The sequence below is a fragment of the Poecile atricapillus genome, chromosome 6 (assembly GCF_030490865.1).
Source record: "Poecile atricapillus isolate bPoeAtr1 chromosome 6, bPoeAtr1.hap1, whole genome shotgun sequence".
Classification (NCBI taxonomy): domain Eukaryota; kingdom Metazoa; phylum Chordata; class Aves; order Passeriformes; family Paridae; genus Poecile; species Poecile atricapillus.
Window position 1 is genome coordinate 37908862 of NC_081254.1, and position 21633 is coordinate 37930494.

General features: G+C 54.2%; 2 protein-coding genes across 15 annotated transcripts in view; one reads left to right on the forward strand and one right to left on the reverse strand.

Annotated features, from left to right (window-relative positions):
- Nucleotides 1-308: 308 nt before the first annotated feature.
- Nucleotides 309-9104, reverse strand: BNIP3 (BCL2 interacting protein 3). The gene is made up of 6 exons (XM_058841670.1): nt 8967-9104; nt 4933-5107; nt 4252-4336; nt 2015-2121; nt 1788-1937; nt 309-1196 (listed from the first exon to the last, which is right to left on the reverse strand). Exons 1-6 carry the CDS (start codon nt 9001-9003, stop codon nt 1145-1147), a joined length of 606 nt encoding a protein of 201 aa, XP_058697653.1. The 5' UTR covers nt 9004-9104; the 3' UTR covers nt 309-1144.
- A 6999-nt stretch (nt 9105-16103) lies between these two features.
- JAKMIP3 (Janus kinase and microtubule interacting protein 3) overlaps nt 16104-21633 on the forward strand; it is a 69027-nt gene continuing 63497 nt past the window's right edge. For all 14 annotated transcript variants that reach the window (XM_058841644.1, XM_058841648.1, XM_058841649.1 and 11 more), the window contains exon 1: nt 16104-16271. The gene's annotated coding sequence lies outside the window, so the exon portion shown is untranslated. The remainder of the gene's footprint in view (nt 16272-21633) is intronic.

A 21633-nucleotide genomic window follows, 5' to 3' on the forward strand; every position in this document is an offset into this window, starting at 1 on the left:
CATGTGGCACTTGGGGACATGGGGCAGGGCTGGCCTGGGCACTGCTGCCATGGTTGGACTCGCTGGGCTCCCAAGGCTTTTCCAGCCTCAGCAATCCCATGGTTTCCAGCTCCTCAGGAGCACCACACCCCTGTGTGTGTGTGCAGGTTACCCAGGGCCTGCCGAGGGTGGTTTGATGCTGTCTCCATGGAAACAGTTCTCAATTCCATGGCAGGAAGTGACCAGTGGGAAAGGGGCAGGTGGAGGCCAAGAGCCTCATCAGCCCCTGCCAGCCCTCACTGGAGAAAAAGGAACAAGGAAACGCTGAGTTCACCAGGAACCTTTTTATTTAAATATATAAAACATGGTATTTTGGCAAACATTCATCTTCTCATTAAATAAGGTAAAATCACTGAAGGGAAAGGCATTGCATCAGTAAAAACCAAGGAGAAGCCACCCTGTGGTTCAGGTGCAGATTTCTATGGGACAGGTAAAGCCTGTGAAGCGACAGCCTGCAGTAGGTACAGCAGAGAACTTGGGGTAACTGCTAGGGCTTAAATAAATGTCCTGGCAAAAGCAGCTTTTAGTAGGCACTAAATCCAAATTCTACCTCTGAACTAGGACAAACTGATGGAGCTTCACCCACATCCTCATCTCTTCCCACTGTGGCTCAACACCTCACACCTCCCCCCGAAGTGAACTAAGCAACAACCACCAGAGACGAGCTGCCCCAGGGGGTGACAGCCCCTGGGAATTCCCGGATCCACCTCTAAGGCCACTCGTAGTTTGGGCTCGTCCCTCCCTGCGGGGCTGCAGGAGCAGTGACAACATTCCCAGCACACACAGGAGCAGGTGGGACGGCCCAGCACAAGGGCTGCTGAAAGCTGGGGCTGATTTGAACACGGAGCTGCTCTAATTCTCAGGTACTTCACTACAAAGCACTAAGGGACACTACAGCATCTGCCACGTGCTCTGGGGATGGATCCAGCAGGGATTGATCCAGAAGGCTCTATGTGACACGGGAGCTCCAGCGTCTCCCTTCCCATTTTTAGACTAAACTAAAACAGGACACGGACAGGACACACACGACCAGCTCCCCCCTCCTCTGCACCTCCTGCGCTCCAGCTGAGTCTGCTTTGCTCCAGCTCCACCATCCCAGGGGCCTCTAAAAGCTGCTGCTGGAAGCTGTGGTGGTCAGGCGCCTCCCGATGTAAATCCTGCGGGGCAGAGCACACGGTCAGCCCGGCTGTTCCCTGCCTGCTCCCTCCTCAGGAAGCCGGCAGGAGCAGCGCTGCAGCTCCCACCAAGCTGGAATGGAACTCCAGAGCCCAGTTCCATTCCCAGGGACTGCCCCTGGCACCACTCCCCAGCTCCAGGGCTGGCACAGGGAACGTCCATCGTGTTCAATGGCCTCAGACAGCCACACGGCCCCATCCCTCCCAGGCCAGAATTAAAAAGTGTATTGGGTAATTTAAAATAAAAGTAAGTATTTTCACATCTATGTCAGTGGAATTTTAAAATCTATTCACTATTAGCTTTTTCCTTTGCTGATCTCCTAGCTGTGAGATTAAGAGTCTCATCTCCAGTGGAGCCAAGTGTTGTGTGAATTCCTCATTTCCCTGCCTCTTAATTGTTCTGAGAAATTCCCAGCCAGGGAGAAAATCAGAAAACATCAACCATCCAGCAATACCACAGGCAGGAAGCGCTCCCTGAATAACCATCTTGGACAAAGAGGAAATTTGGGATCAGAATCAGGCCACAATGAAAGCAGGTAAAAAAAATCAACTCTTTTTTCAATTGAACCTTACCCCAGTCCAATGGCCAGCAGGTGAGAGAGCAGCAGGGATGGCAGGAACACCTTCAGGAACTCCGCAGAGAATATTCCCCCTTTCTTCATGACGCTGGTGTTCCTCATGCTGAGCGTGGCTGTGCGCCGGGGGTGTTTGAAGAGGAATTCCCTGGATTTGGGGAAGGAACGTGAGCTGTGTGTTTAGGCTGGAGAAGGAGAAGCTGCAGGAGCTCTCCCAGCACTCACTTGGGTGGGATGTTCTCGGGCCGGCTGGACCAGTCCCAGATCCAATCCGCGTTCTTCCTCAGCAGCCGCTCCACCTCCCTCCTCCTCTCCAGGAAATCCTCCTCAGACTGAAAGCGAGAGCCATCGCTCAGTGCCTGAGCCAGGCCAGCTCTGACACCTTCCACCCTCCCCATGGCCCTGCTGGGAAGTGTTCACATCCCACATCAAGATGGGGAGCAGGGAGATCCATCCTCAGAGCGGGGTGAGAAAGGCAAAGGCCATATCCCATATCCCATATCCCATATCCCATATCCCATATCCCATATCCCATATCCCATATCCCATATTCCAGGTGTGCCTGAGACCAGACTGCACTGGCACTGAAATCCCACAGCCCAGCATTTAATCCTCATGCACAGACCCAAAATATTCCCAGCTCCCAGCCCTGCTGGACACTGAGATTCCTGCCTTATCCAGCCCTGCTGGACACTGAGATTCCTGCCTTATCCAGCCCTGCTGGACACTGAGATTTCTGCCTTATCCAGCCCTGCTGGACACTGAGATTCCTGCCCTATCCCAGCCCTGCTGGACACAGGGATCCCTGCTCTATCCCTGCCCTATCCCAGCTGGACACTGGGCACATGGATCCCTGCCCTATCCCTGCCCTATCCCTGCCCTATCCCTGCCCTATCCCAGCTGGACACTGGGCACAGGGATCCTTGCCCATGCTCAGGGCTGGCAGATGCCACTGGCAGTGCTTGTGCAGCTCCTGGCAGGGAGCAGCTCTGGTCCCTGGGCCGTGCTGGCAGGTGAGCTGGGCTGGCAGGTGAGCTGGGCAGGCTGGCAGGTGAGCTGGGCTGGCTGGCAGGTGAGCTGGGCTGGCAGGTGAGCTGGGCTGGCTCTCAGGTGAGCTGGGCTGGCAGGTGAGCTGGGCTGGCAGGCAGGTGAGCTGGGAGGTGAGCTGGGCTGGGAGGTGAGCTGGGCTGGCTGGCAGGTGAGCTGGGCTGGCAGGTGAGCTGGGCTGGCTGGCAGGTGAGCTGGGCTGCCAGGTGAGCTGGGCTGGCTCTCAGGTGAGCTGGGCTGGCTCTCAGGTGAGCTGGGCAGGCTGGCAGGTGAGCTGGGCTGGCAGGTGAGCTGGGCTGGCAGGTGAGCTGGGCTGGCTCTCAGGTGTGTGTCTGTGCTCACAGAACAGGCCCCCAGCCCCAGCCCTGGTGCAGTTACAGCACAAACGCTGAGTCAGGGCACAGCTCCTGGCTCAGCTGGGCTCCATTCCACACAGCCCAGGCCTTGGGATAAAAATAGATCCTGCTCCCAGAATTCCAGCAGCTCCTGCTGCACACACACACACACAGGATGGAAATAAAACTGTCCAGGCAGCTGGAATTCTGATGGCTTTCTAACTTGGGGTCATTTGTTCTCAAAGTCTAAATAATGATCTTTAAACAGCTGAAGGGTTTTTCTGACAATATAAAAATAATAATTTCCAGTAATAATTAACTTGCAGCACCACATTTAGCCAACCTAAAGCTGGGTCCTTGGAGTCCAGCAGGAGTTGTAGAAATCATGCAGAAAAATTCACTTCCTTGAAATACTTCCTTTCTCAAAATGTTTTATAAGTATTTTTTTTTCCACATTAAAAGCTAATTTATTACACTGAAGACTTCAGATTCCAGCCTGTCATCCTGCAATAAGCCCTGTATTGATTAAATATGGTCAAAGTACATCCTTTCCCCCACTCTTGTTCCAAATGTCTTTATTCATTTTCCTTGCAAGGTAAACAAACTTACAAAGTGAAGAGAAAAAAAGAGAAAAAGTGAAAAGAAAGAAGAGGGAGTTTTCCAAAGCAGCATGTATTCAGGTTTGGCATTAATTGTTAAAATATCTGGAATCAAAGCTATGGCAGGGCCTGGAAATTGTGTATTTTTGGCTGCCATATCTAAGTGACTCTAGAAATTCTTGCTGCTGTCAAAATAATTTTTAGAATTCCTACTAAATTGGTGGAGGTGCATTTCAGCATTGGTGGGGGATGCAGGAAATGTACCCCATCAGCAGCCAAAGGGAGAGGGGAAATCCTTCTGAAAAATCTCAGTCTCAGATTGGAAAGACCAAAGCAAAATATCCCCGAGTGTCAGGAACAAACCCAGCCAGCCTGGATCTGCCAGGGTTTCTGTGAAGCCTCTGCTTCAGCAGCTTCCCCTGTTGTTCCCCAAAGCACAGGGAGTCAGAGCTGCCCCTCCCACGCAAGGTGAGGATCTCACCTGGAAGCTGTTCTTCTCCCCACTGCTGTGGCTCTCTATCTCCAGAGCTCTGTGGCTGTCCTGGGGGGTCTGTGAGCGAGGAGGGCTGCAGCGAGACACAAGCACAGGGAAGGAGGTGAGGATTTCCATGCCAGCCTGGGAGCTGGGCTCGTTCTGCCCAGAGTGCCACCCCTGCTCGTTCTGCCACAGCCCAGCCACCCCAGACACCGAGCCCAACCCTCGCCCACGCTCCTGAGGGCCCTGGCACAGAAACAACAGGAGGCAAACGAGGGCTGAACTGGGGTTTGCTTTGAATCCCCCCTGCCCAGGCCGGGCCAGGCAGTTCCATGTCCCACTGTGGAGTTTGACTCCTGGAGTTTGGCTTTTTCCGAACACCATTTAGGCTGGAGGCCTCACAGCCCATCAAAATCCAACAAATGCATTCCTGGCACTGCCTGACCAGCTGCCCCAGGGCAGAGCTGTTGTGTGACACTCCTGGAAATCTGCTCTGGGCTCTGAACAGGCATGCACACAGGTGTTCACATGGAAACACACAGCACACATCAAACACTCACCCTAGCAATGGCACGTGGATGTATGCAAGCACACTCATGCAGCACGTCTGTCTGTGCCTCTGGGACACCCAAACGTCCCTGGGGCCTTGGCAGTGCCCTCCCTGTGCCCAGCAGAGCTCCTGCTCACCTGTCACAGTGGGAGCTCTCCCTGGAGCTGCTCCTGCCCGACTCGTGCTGGGCGTCCAGCAGGATCTTCTCCATGTCCCCGTTGTGGATGGAGAGGGAGGCTGGCACCTGCTCCTGGCTGCCCGCGGACACGGAGCTGCCACTGCTGCTGCTGAAGTGCAGCTCCACCCAGGACCCTGCAGGGCAGAAAGCAGAGCTGAGCCCCACAGCCCCAGGGCTTTGCTACAGCAGGGCTGTGTACAGCCCCGTACCCAGCCCGAGTGACAGCCCTGTACCCAGCCTGAGTGACAGCCCTGTGCTCCTGCCCAGTGACAGCCCTGTACCCAGCCCCAGTGACAGCCCTGTACCCAGCCCCAGTGACAGCCCTGTGCTCCTGCCCCAGTGACAGCCCTGTACCCAGCCCCAGTGACAGCCCTGTGCTCCTGCCCCCAGTGACAGCCCCATACCCAGCCTGAGTGACAGCCCTGTACCCAGCCCCAGTGACAGCCCTGTGCTCCTGTCCAGTGACAGCCCTGTGCTCCTGCCCAGTGACAGCCCTGTGCTCCTGTCCAGTGACAGCCCTGTGCTCCTGCCCAGTGACAGCCCTGTACCCAGCCCCAGTGACAGCCCTGTACCCAGCCTGAGTGACAGCCCTGTGCTCCTGTCCAGTGACAGCCCTGTACCCAGCCCCGGTGACAGCCCTGTTCCCAGCCCCAGTGACAGCCCTGTGCTCCTGCCCAGTGACAGCCCTGTGCTCCTGCCCAGTGACAGCCCTGTACACAGCCCCAGTGACAGCCCTGTACCCAGCCCCAGTGACAGCCCTGTACCCAGCCCGAGTGACAGCCCTGTGCTCCTGCCCAGTGACAGCCCTGTACACAGCCCCAGTGACAGCCCTGTACACAGCCCCAGTGACAGCCCTGTACCCAGCCCCAGTGACAGCCCTGTTCCCAGCCTGAGTGACAGCCCTGTACCCAGCCCCAGTGACAGCCCTGTGCTCCTGCCCCAGTGACAGCCCTGTGCTCCTGCCCAGTGACAGCCCTGTGCTCCTGCCCAGTGACAGCCCTGTGCTCCTGCCCCAGTGACAGCCCTGTACCCAGCCCCAGTGACAGCCCTGTGCTCCTGCCCAGTGACAGCCCTGTGCTCCTGCCCAGTGACACTGCGGGGACAGAGCCAGCCCTGCCTCCCAGCTCAGCAACAGCAAGGAATGCAGAGTGCAGGGAGCCGAGCTGGGACGGCTCACAAGGCCAGGGAGCAGCTGCTCAGTACATTGTGTTTCTCTGCACATACAGATCTTTTCCTTTGGGATAGATTCAAGTTTTATTGTTCAACATAGGTGGCAGTCAAAATAACCTCAAGGACTTTTGCTGCCAAAGTCCAGTTATTCATTTATTGGAATTATTTTGGGCTCCAGAGGCCAGGGACGGTTTTGTGCAGCCTTTTTTCAGTCCCATTTGTAGGTGTTGCTGTGAAGCAACAGCGGGTGTGTGGCAAGGGCTGTCATGGGTTTGTTGCTAGCAGTATATTTAACACGGTCACATGGGTTTTGTTTTCCTTAGGAAGGGAACAACAACTCCCTCACTCCAGGGGCTGGAGCTGCTCCCTCCCCTAGAGAATCCTGGAATGCTTTGGGTTGGGAGGGACCCCAAATCCCACCCATCCCACCCCAGCCATGGCAGGGACACCTTCCCCTGTCCCAGCTGCTCCAGCCCCAATGTCCAGCCTGGCCTTGGGCACTGCCAGGGATCCAGGGGCAGCCCCAGCTGCTCTGGGAATTCCATCCCAGCCCCTGCCCACCCTGCCAGGAACAATTCCTGCCCAAAATCCCATCCAGCCCTGCCCTCTGGCACTGGGAGCCATTCCCTGCCTCCTGTCCTTCCAGCCCTCTGGAAGAGAGTTCAGGGAACACAAAATACCTGAATTACACAAATGCCAGAGGAACCCCACTGTGGAACAGACGTGGGCCAGCCACAGCCGTGCACAGCAAACAGAGCAGCGAGGACAGGAGGAGGGAAGCCCCTGAATTGTGAGGAAGGATGTCTAAGGAAGCAGCAGGGAAAGGGAGACACAGACAGCGGTGATGGGGCTGTTGGTGCTCGCTGGGCACAGGTCAGGGAGTAAAGGCACAGCTGGAACTGCTGGAGCTGCAGGGTCCCTGCCCAGCCAGCCAGGGCTGCTGGAGCAGCTTTACAGGAATGCAGGTGGGGAGAAGCCAGAGCCAGGGTTTGGTGTGAAGCAGGAACATCACACAAGCAGAGATATCCCAGATATCCTGCCTGGGAGGAGACTGAGAGCTCCAAAATCAAATGGGAACAGCACAAAGCCAAACTGCCTCATGTTCAGGAACAACACGAGTATCTCCCTTCTAAATACAGACACCACCATCTGGAGAACCAAAGTACCACAAAACCTGCTGGATAAAAACATTCCAGGCCACAGAGCTTGGAAGGGACGCTTTTCTTCAAAAACCCTTTTCCTCCACAGCTGGTTTTGGCTGTTTGGGATTGTTTGGGAATTTCCCCCCCCAGGTGACAGTGCCTGGTGTGTGGCAGGGAGTGCATTCAGAGCCAGACAAACCCTTCCCTACCCTTCCTCCCAAAATTTATGGAAGCTCAATTTGTTACCAAAGAACGATCACAACCACTAGAGCTCAAATTAAGCCTATCTGCTGAAATCTGACGGGGAACAGTGCTGGGAATGCAGGATAAAGCAGGGAGAGGATTGGGACTGCAGCAGCCAGAGGACAGCAGATGTGGTTTACAATTTTCCCTTTTTTTCCTCCTTTTGGACAGTCCTCCGAGAAAGGCTGTGCCGGAGCACATGGAACACGCTGTGATATCACGGTTTAAAGATAAAAGAAGCGGTGTTTTTGCGAAGCTGGAAATAGAAACAGAGCAAAGCCCACGAGAGGCAGTGCAGCGCGGCCAGACGAGCGACAGACTCGGGACAGAGGGGTCTGTCACGATATCCCAGCCCAGGACACATGTGCGAGCGCAGACCAGCACCGCCGGGTACCGGATCAGCAATGGAAAGCTTCATTTTCTTAAGATACAGCTTTCAAGGCCTGGAGCTAAGGAGCAGAGTCCCCCAGAGCGATGAGAATGTGCCCCTCGATCACTGCAACCTCCGCGGCGGCCGCACCGCCCGTGCCCGCGCTCGGGAATTCCCGATCCCGGAGAACGCGGTGCCAACACCCGGTCCCGGTGAACGCGGTGCCAACACCCGGTCCCGGAGAACGCGGTGCCAACAGCCGGTCCCGGAGAACGCGGTGCCAACACCCGGTCCCGGTGAATGCGGTGCCAACACCCGGTCCCGGAGAACGCGGTACCAACACCCGGTCCCGGTGAATGCGGTGCCAACAGCCGATCCCGGGACTGCCCCAAGCCCTGTCACGGCACATGCAGCCGGCCTGCTCCCGGGACACCGGGCTGGACACGCACTGCGGCACTCACCGACTACCGCGGCCCGGCAGGGCCCTCAGAGCCCCTGCAGAGCCCTCAGAGCCCCGGCAGAGCCCTCAGAGCCCGGGCAGAGCCCTCAGAGCCCCGGGAGAGCCCTCAGAGCCCCGGCAGAGCCCTCAGAGCCCCGGGAGAGCCCTCAGAGCCCTCAGAGCCCCGGCAGAGCCCTCAGAGCCCCGGCAGAGCCCTCAGAGCCCTCAAAGCCCGAGCAGAGCCTCGGCAGAGCCCCGGCAGAGCCCTCAGAGCCCTCAGAGCCCCGGCAGAGCCCCAGGATCCCTGACAGATCTCGAGGATCCCGGATAGATCCCGCAGAGCCCGGGCCGATCCCGAGGATCCCGAGCAGATCCCACAGTGCCCGGGCCGATCCCGAGCAGATCCCGCAGTGCCCGGGCAGATCCCGCAGTGCCCGGGCAGATCCCGAGCAGATCCCGAGCAGATCCCGCGGTGCCCGGGCAGATCCCGCAGTGCCCGGGCAGATCCCGAGCAGATCCCGAGCAGATGCCGCAGTGCCCGAGCAGATCCCGCAGTGCCCGGGCCGATCCCGAGCAGATCCCGGGCCGATCCCGCAGTGCCGGGGCAGATCCCGCCGCCGCGGCCTTACCCTGCAGGTTCTCCTCGGGAGGGCTCTGTCGCGACATGGCTGGCGGGCGGCGGGGCACGCACTGAGCGCGGCACGCACCGAGCGCGCCTCCGAGCGCGCCGCCGCCCGCGTGACGTCAGCGCCGCACCGACCGCCCATTGGCCAGCGCGGGGGGCGGGGCGGGGCGGGGCGGGGCGCGCGCTCCGTCCCTCAGCGACCCCCGGGCCGCCAAGATGGCGGGGAGGGAACGGGGCCGGGATAACAACGGGATAACGGCGGGATAACAACGGGATAACAACGGGATAACAGCGGGATAACGGCGGGATAACAACGGGATAACAACGGGATAACAGCGGGATAACAGCGGGATAACAACGGGATAACAGCGGGATAACAGCGGGATAACAGCGGGATAACAGCGGGATAACAGCGGGATAACGGGATCGGGATAACAGCGGGATAACAGCGGGATAACAACGGGATAACAGCGGGATAACAGCGGGATAACAGCGGGATAACAGCGGGATAACAGCGGGATAACAGCGGGATAACAACGGGATAACAGCGGGATAACAGCGGGATAACAACGGGATAACAGCGGGATAACAGCGGGATAACAACGGGATAACAACGGGATAACAACGGGATAACAGCGGGATAACAGCGGGATAACAGCGGGATAACAACGGGATAGCAGCGGGATAACAGCGGGATAACAACGGGATAACAGCGGGATAACAGGATCGGGATAACAGCGGGATAACAGGATCGGGATAACAGCGGGATAACAGCGGGATAACAAGGGGATAACAAGGGGATAACAACGGGATAACAACGGGATAACAGCGGGATAACAGCGGGATAACAGCGGGATAACAGCGGGATAACAGCGGGATAACAGCGGGATAACAGCGGGATAACAGCGGGATAACAACGGGATAACAGCGGGATAACAGCGGGATAACAGCGGGATAACAACGGGATAACAGCGGGATAACAGCGGGATAACAGCGGGATAACGGGATCGGGATAACAGCGGGATAACAGCGGGATAACAGCGGGATAACAGCGGGATAACAGCGGGATAACAACGGGATAACAACGGGATAACAACGGGATAACGGGATCGGGATAACAACGGGATAACAGCGGGATAACAGCGGGATAACAGCGGGATAACGGGATCGGGATAACAGCGGGATAACGGGATCGGGATAACAGCGGGATAACAGCGGGATAACAGCGGGATAACGGGATCGGGATAACAGCGGGATAACGGGATCGGGATAACAGCGGGATAACAGCGGGATAACAGCGGGATAACAACGGGATAACAACGGGATAACAACGGGATAACAGCGGGATAACAGCGGGATAACAGCAGGATAACAACGGGATAACAACAGGATAACGGGATCGGGATAACAACGGGATAACAACGGGATAACGGCGGGATAACGGCGGGATAACAGCGGGATAACAGCGGGATAACAGCGGGATAACAGCGGGATAACGGCGGGATAACGGCGGGATAACGGCGGGATAACAGCGGGATAACAACGGGATAACAACGGGATAACAACGGGATAACGGCGGGATAACAGCGGGATAACAGCGGGATAACAACGGGATAACGGCGGGATAACAGCGGGATAACAACGGGATAACAACGGGATAACAGCGGGATAACAGCGGGATAACAACGGGATAACAGCGGGATAACAGCGGGATAACAACGGGATAACAGCGGGATAACAGCGGGATAACAACGGGATAACAGCGGGATAACAGCGGGATAACAACGGGATAACAACGGGATAACAGCGGGATAACAGCGGGATAACAACGGGATAACAATGGGATAACGGGATCGGGATAACGGCGGGATAACAGCGGGATAACGGGATCGGGATAACAGCGGGATAACAGCGGGATAACGGGATCGGGATAACAACGGGATAACAGCGGGATAACAGCGGGATAACAACGGGATAACAATGGGATAACGGGGATGGTTCCCGCTGACCCCTCGGGACACCCCTCGCCCTCCCGCTCTCTGCCCGCTCCGCACCGCCCTGCGGGGTCACACGGGACAGGCGGACACGGGGGGATCTCAAGGGATACACGGGGGGATTTCAGGGGATCCACAGGGAATTTCCAGGGATACACAGAGGGAATTTCCAGGGATCCACAGAGGGAATCTCAAGGGATCCACAGAGGGAATTTCCAGGGATCCACAGAGGGGGTTTCAGGGGATCCACGGAGGGAATTTCCAGGGATCCACAGAGGGAATCTCAAGGGATCCACAGAGGGAATCTCAAGGGATCCACAGAGGGAATTTCCAGGGATCCACAGGGAATTTCCAGGGATCCACAGAGGGGGTTTCGAAGGATACAGGTGCAAAATCGCAGCTTGCCAGCCCCGACATGAATCATACACAGCCTTAAAATAGGTGATAACCACGGACAGGCTGAGTGGGAAGGGACCCACGAGCAACATCGAGTCCAACTCTTAACCCTGCACAGAGCAGCCCCAAGAAAACCAATAAACAATAATAAATAATGAGTCTTCTCGTTTTGGTCTTTAATTGATGCGATGCCATCAGGGCTCTTGACAGCAGGAATTACTTACCTTGTGTTGTCATTTGAAAGCAGATCCTGATTTACTGCTGGGACTTCGTAAAGACAAATACATAAAACCTTATTTTATTTAGCCAAAGTATTGACTCAATTAAAGCATGCAGGCTCTTTTGTGTCAGCTGGAATTGTTTTCATTTGTGCCTTTCTGCAGCTGAGTCACAGGGCCCAAGTGAAATACGTCAGTAAGTTGTGAGTTATTGCAATAGTGAGGAATATTGCCTTATAACCTTCCCAGCTGGACAGGGTCAGGATGTTACAGATGTGGGCATTACCCTGTGTCCAGCCGATGGATAAAGAGGAGGAGTGGAACCAGTTCTGTTCTGCTGAGGAGCTCAGGGGAGAGCTGTCCAAGGCAGAACAGAAGAGCTGTACGTGTTTAGCTGTCCGAGGAGCAGGTTCTGGTGTCTGTGTGAGCATCCCTGGTGCTCTGCTGCTGTGCTGTGCTGTGCTGTGGTGCTGCTCTGCTGCTATTCTGCTTCCTGCTGCTATTCTACTTTCTGCTGCTCTGCTGCTATTCTGCTTTCTGCTTTCTACTGTTCTTCTGCTGCTCTGCTCTGCTGTGCTGTGGTGCTGCTCTGCTGCTATTCTGCTATACTGCTTTCTGCTGCTCTGCTGTGCTCTGCTGCTGCTCTGCTCTGCTGTGCTGTGGTGCTGCTCTGCTGCTATTCTGCTTCCTGCTGCTATTCTACTTTCTGCTGCTCTGCTGCTACTCTGCTTTGCTGTGCTGTGGTGCTGCTCTGCTGCTATACTGCTTTCTGCTGCTCTGCTGCTGCTCTGCTGTGCTTTGGTGCTGCTCTGCTGCTATTCTGCTATTCTACTTTCTGCTGCTCTGCTGCTATTCTGCTTCCTGCTGCTATTCTACTTTCTGCTGCTCTGCTGCTATTCTGCTTTCTGCTTTCTACTGTTCTGCTGCTGCTCTGCTCTGCTGTGCTGTGGTGCTGCTCTGCTGCTATTCTGCTATACTGCTTTCTGCTGCTATACTGCTGCTCTGCTGCTGCTCTGCTGTGCTGTGGTATGGTGCTGCTGTGTTGCTCTCTGCTGCTCTGCTGCTCTCCTGGGCTCTGCTGCTCTCTGGTGCTGTGCTGCTCTCCTGTGCTCTCCTGTGCTGTGCTGTGCTGTGCTCTGCTCTGCTGTGCTCTGCTGCTCTGCTGCTCTCCTGTGCTCTGCTGCTCTCTGGTGCTGTGCTGCTCTCTGGTGCTGTGCTGTGCTCTGGTGCTGTGCTGTGCTCTGGTGCTGTGCTGCTCTCCTGTGCTCTCTGCTCTCCTGTGCTGTGCTCTGGTGCTGTGCTGCTCTCCTGTGCTCTGCCCCTCTCCTGTGCCCAGCAGCCCAAACCCCTCTGCAATCTGAGCACTCCCTGTCTCCATCCCCACCAGGGCTTGGTCATTCACCTCCCTGGCCGCCCCTGGAAATGGAACCACACGTGTATTTCATGCTGAGCCTTTCTTGGAACGAGGTTCATCATTAACCAGCCAGCTGCTCCTGCGTGCTCTCCCAGCCGCTGCTGCATTCCCAGGCTGCTGCTGTGGGACCGTGAGAGGTGTCCTGCCCACGGCAGGGCTGGAATGGGATGAGCCCTAAGGTCCCTGGCAGCCCAAACCCGTCTGTGAGCTTCTGATTCCCTGGTTTTGTTCCTTTTGGAGAGCTAATAAAGAAGCTAATTTTAATTAGGTTTAATAAGAAGCTTATTCTTTAATTCTAAAGGAGTTAATAAGTTATTCTAAAGAAGTTAATAAAGTTAATAAAGAAGCTGTGGTGTGGCTGCTGGCGTGGCAGGGCTGTGCTGAGTGTCCTGGGCCATGTCTGTCCCATCCTCAGCAATCCCCACGCTCTTTGTGCCGATTCTGTGGTGGCTTCACAGGGTGATGGATCCCTGCCCGTGTCACAGGGAGCTCAGAACCCTGTGCTGGCACAGCTGGACAGGGCTAAAAGCAAACCCAGAGTGCTGCTGCTTTGCTTTTCAGTCTTACAGTGCAGGAAACTGTAAGGGATCTGTAAGGAAACTGTGAGGAAACTTCCAGTGTGAATTAGAAACACCAAGCATGAAAATTCTTTCAGCTCTTCTTTACTTACTGACTTCAAGCTCTTCAAGTCCATTCCCATTTTTGTACAGCTCAGCCCATGGAAGTTGCCAGAGGAATTCTTCTCCTGGGCGCTTGCCAGCTGAAAAACAAACCCCAATTCTTTCAGTGATGCAAACCACTGCTGGGCTCTTGCTGTAGGTCTTACAACACTGCCTGCAACGTGACTTGTTTTGCTTACAAACTCCCACCAAGTGTTGCAATTCAGCTCTAAAAATAGAAAACAGTTTTATTTATCCCAAAGCCCTTGTTGTCACAGCTCTCAGAGCCACAGCCGGTCCTGTTGTCTCCAAGTGCCACTCCAGGTCCCTTTGGCAAAGGATAATTGAACCCCCGAGCAGGGAACAGGCGGGAGGAGCAGAGCTTTGGTGATCCACAGAAATAGGAACGAGTTTCTAAAGAATCTGGTTAGCACTCACATGTTTATCCTGCACAGTTGTGAGCTTTGGATGGAGGGAAAATGAAGATTTTCAATGGAAAGTTCCAGATACTTAACTATTGTTTAAGGGGGAAATAAACCCCAGACCCTCGTTTCCAAAACCAAACCTGTGCTCCAGGGCAGGTTTCTGCTCTCCAGCCCTGCACTCAGGTCACTCTGTCATTCCTGTCAGCATTTCATGGCTGTACACTGGGAACAGTTCCCACTCTTCTTCCCAGTCTTCCCTGCTTCTCATGCCAGGAAAACACAAAATCAAACAAATACACCCTATTTGCTTGTAGAGAGCTTTGTGTTGTGGGGCTGTGAGAAATATCTTGTACCCAAATGTGTTTATTTCATGTGTATTTGTGATTTTTTCTGATGGAAAGGGAATTTTCAGTGATTATTGACAATGGCTGTTTCCTCAGCTATGAGAGGCAGTAGGACAGAGCACACTGAGGGTTACAGACCTGCTTTATACCCATGCATTTTAGTCCTCAAATGGAACCTTGCAGGGCTTTGGAACAGCACCTGCCTTTTCCTGTCTATTATAGCATTTCCCCATCTTCCCAGCACTCCCAGGTGAGTTCAGAGCGTGCTGTACCCAGGAGTGCTGCTCCTGATGGAGATAATCCCCATGCCTGGCCCTGCACTTCCACAGCTGTGGATTTCCATAGAACATGGAGTGAGTGCAGAGGAGCCCCCCTGCCTTGGAGCCAGGCTGGGAGAGCTGGGATTGTTCACCTGGAGAGGAGAAGCTCCAGGGAAACCTCTGAGCCCCTTCCAGAGCCTGGAGGGGCTCCAGGAGAGCTGGAGAGGGACTGGGGACAAGGGATGGAGGGACAGGACACAGGGAATGGCTGCCAGTGCCAGAGGGCAGGGCTGGATGGGATTTGGGGCAGGAATTGTTCCTGGCAGGGTGGGCAGAGCCTGTCCCAGGTGCCCAGAGCAGCTGGGGCTGCCCCTGGATCCCTGGCAGTGCCCAAGGCCAGGCTGGACATTGGGGCTGGAGCAGCTGGGACAGGGGAAGGTGTCCCTGCCATGGCTGGGGTGGGATGGGTGGGATTTGGGGTCCCTCCAACCCAAACCAGTCTGGGATTCTGGGATTCCATGATTCTATAACGTGATCCCATCCCCTTTGCTAGGAGCAAGTGCAAAGACTGGTGTCTGTTTTTAACTCCAAATATCCTTCAATCCCCTCTGCCCTTTGCAGCAGTGCAGCCCCGCTCGAGAAGCAGCTCCGTGCTGGTTCCAGCTGTGCTGGTTCCAGCTGTGCTGGTTCCAGATGTGCTGGTTCCAGCTGTGCTGGTTCCAGATGTGCTGGTTCCAGCTGTGCTGGGTGCAGCTGTGCTGGTTCCAGATGTGCTGGTTCCAGCTGTGCTGGTTCCACCTGTGCTGGTTCCACATGTGCTGGGTGCAGCTGTGCTGGTTCCAGCTGTGCTGGTTCCACCTCTGCTGGTTCCAGCTGTGCTGGTTCCAGCTGTGCTGGTTCCAGCTGTGCTGGTTCCAGCTGTGCTGGGTGCAGTGCTTTGCCTTCCTCACTAGGCTGGAAATGCCGAGCCTTTCCAGCAGCATCCTCGTCGGGTTCAGGGAGGGACAGGAGCCCAGGAGGGAGGGACAGGAGCCCAGGAGGGAGGGACAGGAGCCCAGGAGCAGCGCTCACCTCGGGAAGGGAGGGACAGGAGCCCAGGAGGGAGGGACAGGAGCCCAGGAGGGAGGGACAGGAGCCCAGAAGGGAGGTTCTGCAGCCCAGGAGGGAGGGACTGAGTCTGCCCCGAGTTGTCTCGGGAAGGGAAGGGAGGCTCTGCAGCCCAGAAGGGAGGTTCTGGAGCCCAGGAGGGAGGGACAGGAGCCGGGTCCGAGCTGTCTGTCTCGGGAAGGGAGGGACAGGAGCCCAGGAGGGAGGTTCTGCAGCCCAGGAGGGAGGTTCTGGGCCGGCCCCGAGCTGTCTCGGGAAGGGAAGGGAGGGATTGAGCCGGCCCCGAGCTGTCTGTCTGTCTGTCTCGGGAAGGGAAGGGAGGGATTGAGCCGGCCCCGAGCTGTCTGTCTGTCTGTCTGTCTCGGGAAGGGAAGGGAAGGGAGGCTCCGCAGCCGCTCGGTGATGGCCGGGCCCGGCCCAGCCGCGCTCCCCCCGCATCCCTCCCGCTCCAGCCGCCCTTAGCCCTGCCCGGAGCCGCGCTCGGAACTCGCGGTGAGCACCCGCTTCTCCACACTGCCGACATTTATAGCGCTTTTATTCTGTTTCCCTCCTCTCGGGGCTCCCCTGCACCGATCGCATCGCTCCTCATCTCATCGCGCTGTTTACAGGACGGAGGGGGAAAATAGAAGCGTGTGCAGCAGGGATGGAATATTTTAATTTTTAGCCTTTTGCAGTGTGAATCGAAAAAAAATGGCTTTAAATGTGTCAGCTCGAGCAGCGAACGGGTTTTATCTGAAGTGCTCTGCAGGCAGGGGCTCCCTCGGTGTGCGGCATCACGGAGTGAGGTTTCTGCCTACCTGTGCTCCTTAATTAGTGCCTGACTCTGCTTATTAATCAATGCTTACCTGTGCTTATTAATCAGTGCTTACCTGTGTAATGTATCTATAAATATGGACATAATGTGTGGTAGACGGATGGATGGATGGATGGATGGATAGATAGATAGATAGATAGATAGATAGATAGATAGATAGATAGATAGATAGATAGATAGATAGATAGATAGATAGATGATGGATAGATGGATGATAGATATAGACAGACAGACAGACAGACAGATGGATAGCTGGATGATAGATAGATATAGACAGACAGACATGGATAGATGGACGATAGATAGATATAGATAGACAGATAGATAGATGGATGATAGATAGATAGATAGATATAGACAGATAGATAGATAGATGATAGATAGATGGATGATAGATATAGACAGACAGACAGATGGATAGATGAATGATAGCTGGATATAGACAGACAGATAGATGGATAGATGGGTAGATGGATGATAGATAGATATAGATGGACAGACAGACAGATGGACAGATGGACAGATGGACGATAGATAGATATAGACAGATAGATAGATAGCTGGATGATAGATAGATATAGACAGACAGACAGATGGATAGATGGATGACAGATAGATATAGACAGACAGACAGACAGATGGATAGCTGGATGATAGATAGATATAGACAGACAGACAGACAGATGGATAGGTGGATGGTAGATGGATATAGACAGACAGACAGATGGATAGATGAATGATAGCTGGATGATAGATAGATATAGACAGATAGATAGATAGATGGATGGTAGATGGATATAGACAGACAGACAGACAGATAGATGGATAGATGGGTAGATGGATGATAGATAGATATAGATGGACAGACAGACAGATGGACAGATGGATAGATGGATAGATGGGTAGCTGGATGATAGATAGATATAGACAGACAGACAGACAGACAGACAGATGGACAGATGGATAGATGAATGATAGATGGATGATAGATATAGACAGACAGATAGACAGATGGATAGCTGAATGATAGATAGATAGATAGATAGATAGATAGATAGATAGATAGATAGATAGATATAGACAGACAGACATGGATAGCTGGATGATAGATAGATATAGACGGACAGACAGACAGATGGACAGATGGACAGATGGGTAGCTGGGTAGCTGGATGATAGATAGATATAGACGGACAGACAGACAGACAGACAGACAGACAGATGGATAGATGGGTAGCTGGATGATAGATTTGTTGCACATGACCCATGCACTGCCCAGAGGCTCTGCAGGCTCCGTTTCCAGATGTGTTGTTGGGCACTCTGTGCTGGAGGCTGTTTCCCTGTTCCCCCTGGGTTATAGCCACGCTTCTGCCCTGCAGAGCTTTGCTCTCGGCTGCCAGGGAGGGGATGGCTCTGCCTGGCACTGGGGCCCAGCTGCTCCTTCCCGCTCCGTTTGTTCCTCAGGGTGTGATGGAGTGTGTGTGGTGTGGCTGCAGTGGGGGTGCCAGGGTCAGGGATTGCTGCTGAGCCTCCTCTGCAGCTGCACATGTTGGTGTTTGGGCTCTTCCACGCCCTGCTGAATTCCAGTCTGTGTCTGTGCTCACCCAGGAGCTGATTCGGGCATTTCCTGATTGCTGAGCTCTGTGTCTCAGAGCTGCTTCCCATGGAATCCTGTCCTTGCTGGGAAATCAGGATCCCCTGGACCCCTGGCAGTGCCCCAGGCCAGGCTGGACAGGGCTGGCAGCAGCCTGGGACAGTGGCAGCTGTCCCTGTCCATGGTGGGGCTGCAATGGGATGAGCTTTAAGGTCCCTCACAACCCAAACCAGTCTGGCATTTTGATTCTATTCTGTGCTATTTAACCCCCCAAAAATTAAGTTCTTTTATTTTTCTTTCCCGGCTGCTTGCTCCCTCCATCATTTTAAATGTGATTTATCTCATCCAGATTCCTTTTCCTTTCAGTTCATGGGATGCCTCCACTGACACAGCTAAAAATGGAGACAGAAATTAGAAAACACATTGGAGTCGGGTTGACTTTTGCCTGTTATTTCACACATTGTGATACAGCCAGAGAAACGTGTGTAGTACAAAATAATAATTTCCTGGCAAGAAAGGCTCACAGCTGTCAGCCTGGGCTCTCAGCTGATGTGTGACATCCTTAACCTGCCACCCCTCTCTGTGTAAGGGCTTGCTGGCTGTTTAATATGTGCTCAGAAACTGAAAGTTTCCCAGGGACTGCTGGATTACTGCACTTTGCAGTGGAATTTCTGCCTGGTTTGTGTTGGCTCTCGGCAGCTTCATGACTCATAACCTCTTGTCCTTGACCTGCAAATATCAGAGTGGTTGGAATTCTGGTGTTTGCAGTGGTGATTGAAAGGCCTGACCAGAGGAGAGTGCATTTGTCACCAGGGCCCTGATGGAGAAAATAACACCCCACTCGAATGAGGCTCTAAAGAATGTGCTGAAGGCTCATGGGTTGTCTTGACAAATACCAGTCTGGGCTATATTTGTGGAAGTGTGTGCCTGTAAATCCTTCCCTTGGTATATGCTCACTTGTCAACACCTCCCACGTGGTGAAGTTTCACCAAGTTTCCCAGTGCAATGTCAGTTTACATGAAGAGTAAAACTTTACTTCACATTTTTTTTCCCTAAAATGCATCTCTAAAATATTACTTTTTATTGCAGATGGCTTGGATTCAAAGTAGCATCAGCAAATGAATGTTAACAAGTGAAGGCCTTTAAATAATGATCTTTAACATTTTTCCTTAAAACATGTGTTCTCAGCTTGTCACCTTCTGTGCTGCAGCTCTTCATGTGTGACCAGGAACAAGGCTCAGCTTAAAGGGAAAAATCATTTAAAAAGCAAATCCTGAGAATTGTACACGTCCTGCTTGACTGGGATGTAGGATTGAAACCCATCCAACCACTCTGGGAGCAAGGCTCTAACAGCACTGAAAAAATTTAAGACACATAACAGCATTTGTAGGAATGTATTTTATGGTAAAAGCAGACAAATATTAGCCAATACTTTAGAAATCCAGATGAAATCACTCTTGGGATCCTGTCTTTATTTGCCCACAGTGGGCCAGAGGCTTGTACCTGCATGCAAAGGGGAGAGCTTCCTTCTCCCCAGAGCATCGAGTGTTGGCTGCTGGGGTGGCAAAACCCTAATCCATTCTAGCAGCCATTTAAAAACCAATTCCTGATTTCCCTTTGCAGTTACAGCCAAATGTGCCATCCCCAGATAAACCCCCAAAGGTCTCAGGAATGGAACAGAATTCTGTGGGAGTGACTCTAATGGAGAATGACATGGTGGGAGATGTTTGAGAATCTCCTCATTGCTGTGCAGTTCTTCCCAGGCACCGTGCTCAGGGTTTGTTATTCACTGCTGCTGCAGGTCCAGGTGAGCCTTTAGGGGATTTCACCTGTGGAGCAGGGGCAGAGCCTGAGGAGGGGCAGGAAAGGCTGGAGAGGGGATGATGAAGGTGTTTCCTCACACACACAGGCAGGTGTTCAGCAGGGTGTGCAGTCCTGCCTTTCCTTCAGCCCTGCAGGGATGCTGGAGCTGCTGCAGCAGGGCTGTGCTCAGTCCACCCTGACAAGGCTGGGTGCCAACAGGGTCACTTCAAGCTGCAGAAAGTGGCTTTTCTGTCCCCTCAGCTCACCTTCCTGGCTGTTTTCCCAGCTCAGCTCTCCCAGCCTGGAGGCAGCGCTGCCCAGGGAGGGGCTGGGCTCCCACCCCCAGCTTTCCCACCCTCCTGCCAGGGGCTGATGGAATCGTGGGATGCTCTGGGTTGGGAGGGTCCTGAGCACTCATCCCTTTCCTGTAATCCAGGTTTTACCCACTGTCAGCTCAGCACAAAGCCTTGGGACACCAGACTGGAGCAGGGTGTGTTAAATGAAGCGTGTTCCAAGCATTTGTCACATCAGGGCAGTGGTCACTGCCACCGTGGCTGCTTTGTTTGCTCTCAGGGCTTGTTCTCAGTGTCACTGCCCATGGTCCCTGTCGTGCTGGCTGGTCCCTCTGAGCCCTGGGCTCAGGGTGTCCTTCTGTTGGCTTTGTGCCACTTGTTTATGGTGCAGTGGTCTTGAAGGAAAATTTATTTGCTTGATGTGTAGTGAAATAAGGAACTGGAAAACACTCAATGGTCAGGATTTATCCATTCTATCCCAGATAACACCTGCAGGGGTTAAAAGCCTTTTCTCTCCAATCAAAATGCTTTTGGGATTTCTACTGTGGCTACTAAGGACTGATTAAAAACTTGCTGTACTGGTAGATCCCAACTTTTCCCTGCCTGAGCTCTCCACGTTCCCAGCAGTCTCTGAAGGAGGTGGGATGGGTTTGGGATTTGGGAGGCAGCCCTGGTTATTCTCAGAGCTGTTCCCAGCTGTCTCTGAAGGAAGTGGGATGGGTTTGGGAGGCATTCCCGGTTATTCTCAGAGCTGTTCTGCAGGGCTGGCCCCAGACTTGTCACAAGGGGGTCCCTGCTGCTGTTTGTGCTGCTGTGGAAGGGTTCCCTACTCAGGGTGGCACTGGAGCCTGCTCTCTGCTCATCCCCTGCTCATCCCCTGCTCTCTGCTCATCCCCTGCTCATCCCCTGCTCTCTGTGCATCCCCTGCTCTCTGCTCATCCTCTGCTCTCTGTGCATCCCCTGCTCTCTGCTCATCCCCTGCTCATCCCCTGTTCTCTGCTCATCCCCTGCTCTCTGCTCATCCCCTGCTCATCCCCTGCTCTCTGCTCATCCCCTGCTCATCCCCTGCTCTCTGCTCATCCCCTGCTCTCTGCTCATCCCCTGCTCATCCCCTGCTCTCTGCTCATCCCCTGCTCATCCCCTGCTCTCTGTGCATCCCCTGCTCTCTGCTCATCCCCTGCTCTCTGTGCATCCTCTGCTCATCCCCTGCTCTCTGTGCATCCCCTGCTCTCTGCTCATCTCCTGCTCATCCCCTGCTCTCTGTGCATCCCCTGCTCATCCCCTGCTCTCTGCTCATCCCCTGCTCTCTGTGCATCCTCTGCTCTCTGCTCATTCCCTCCTCATCCCCTGC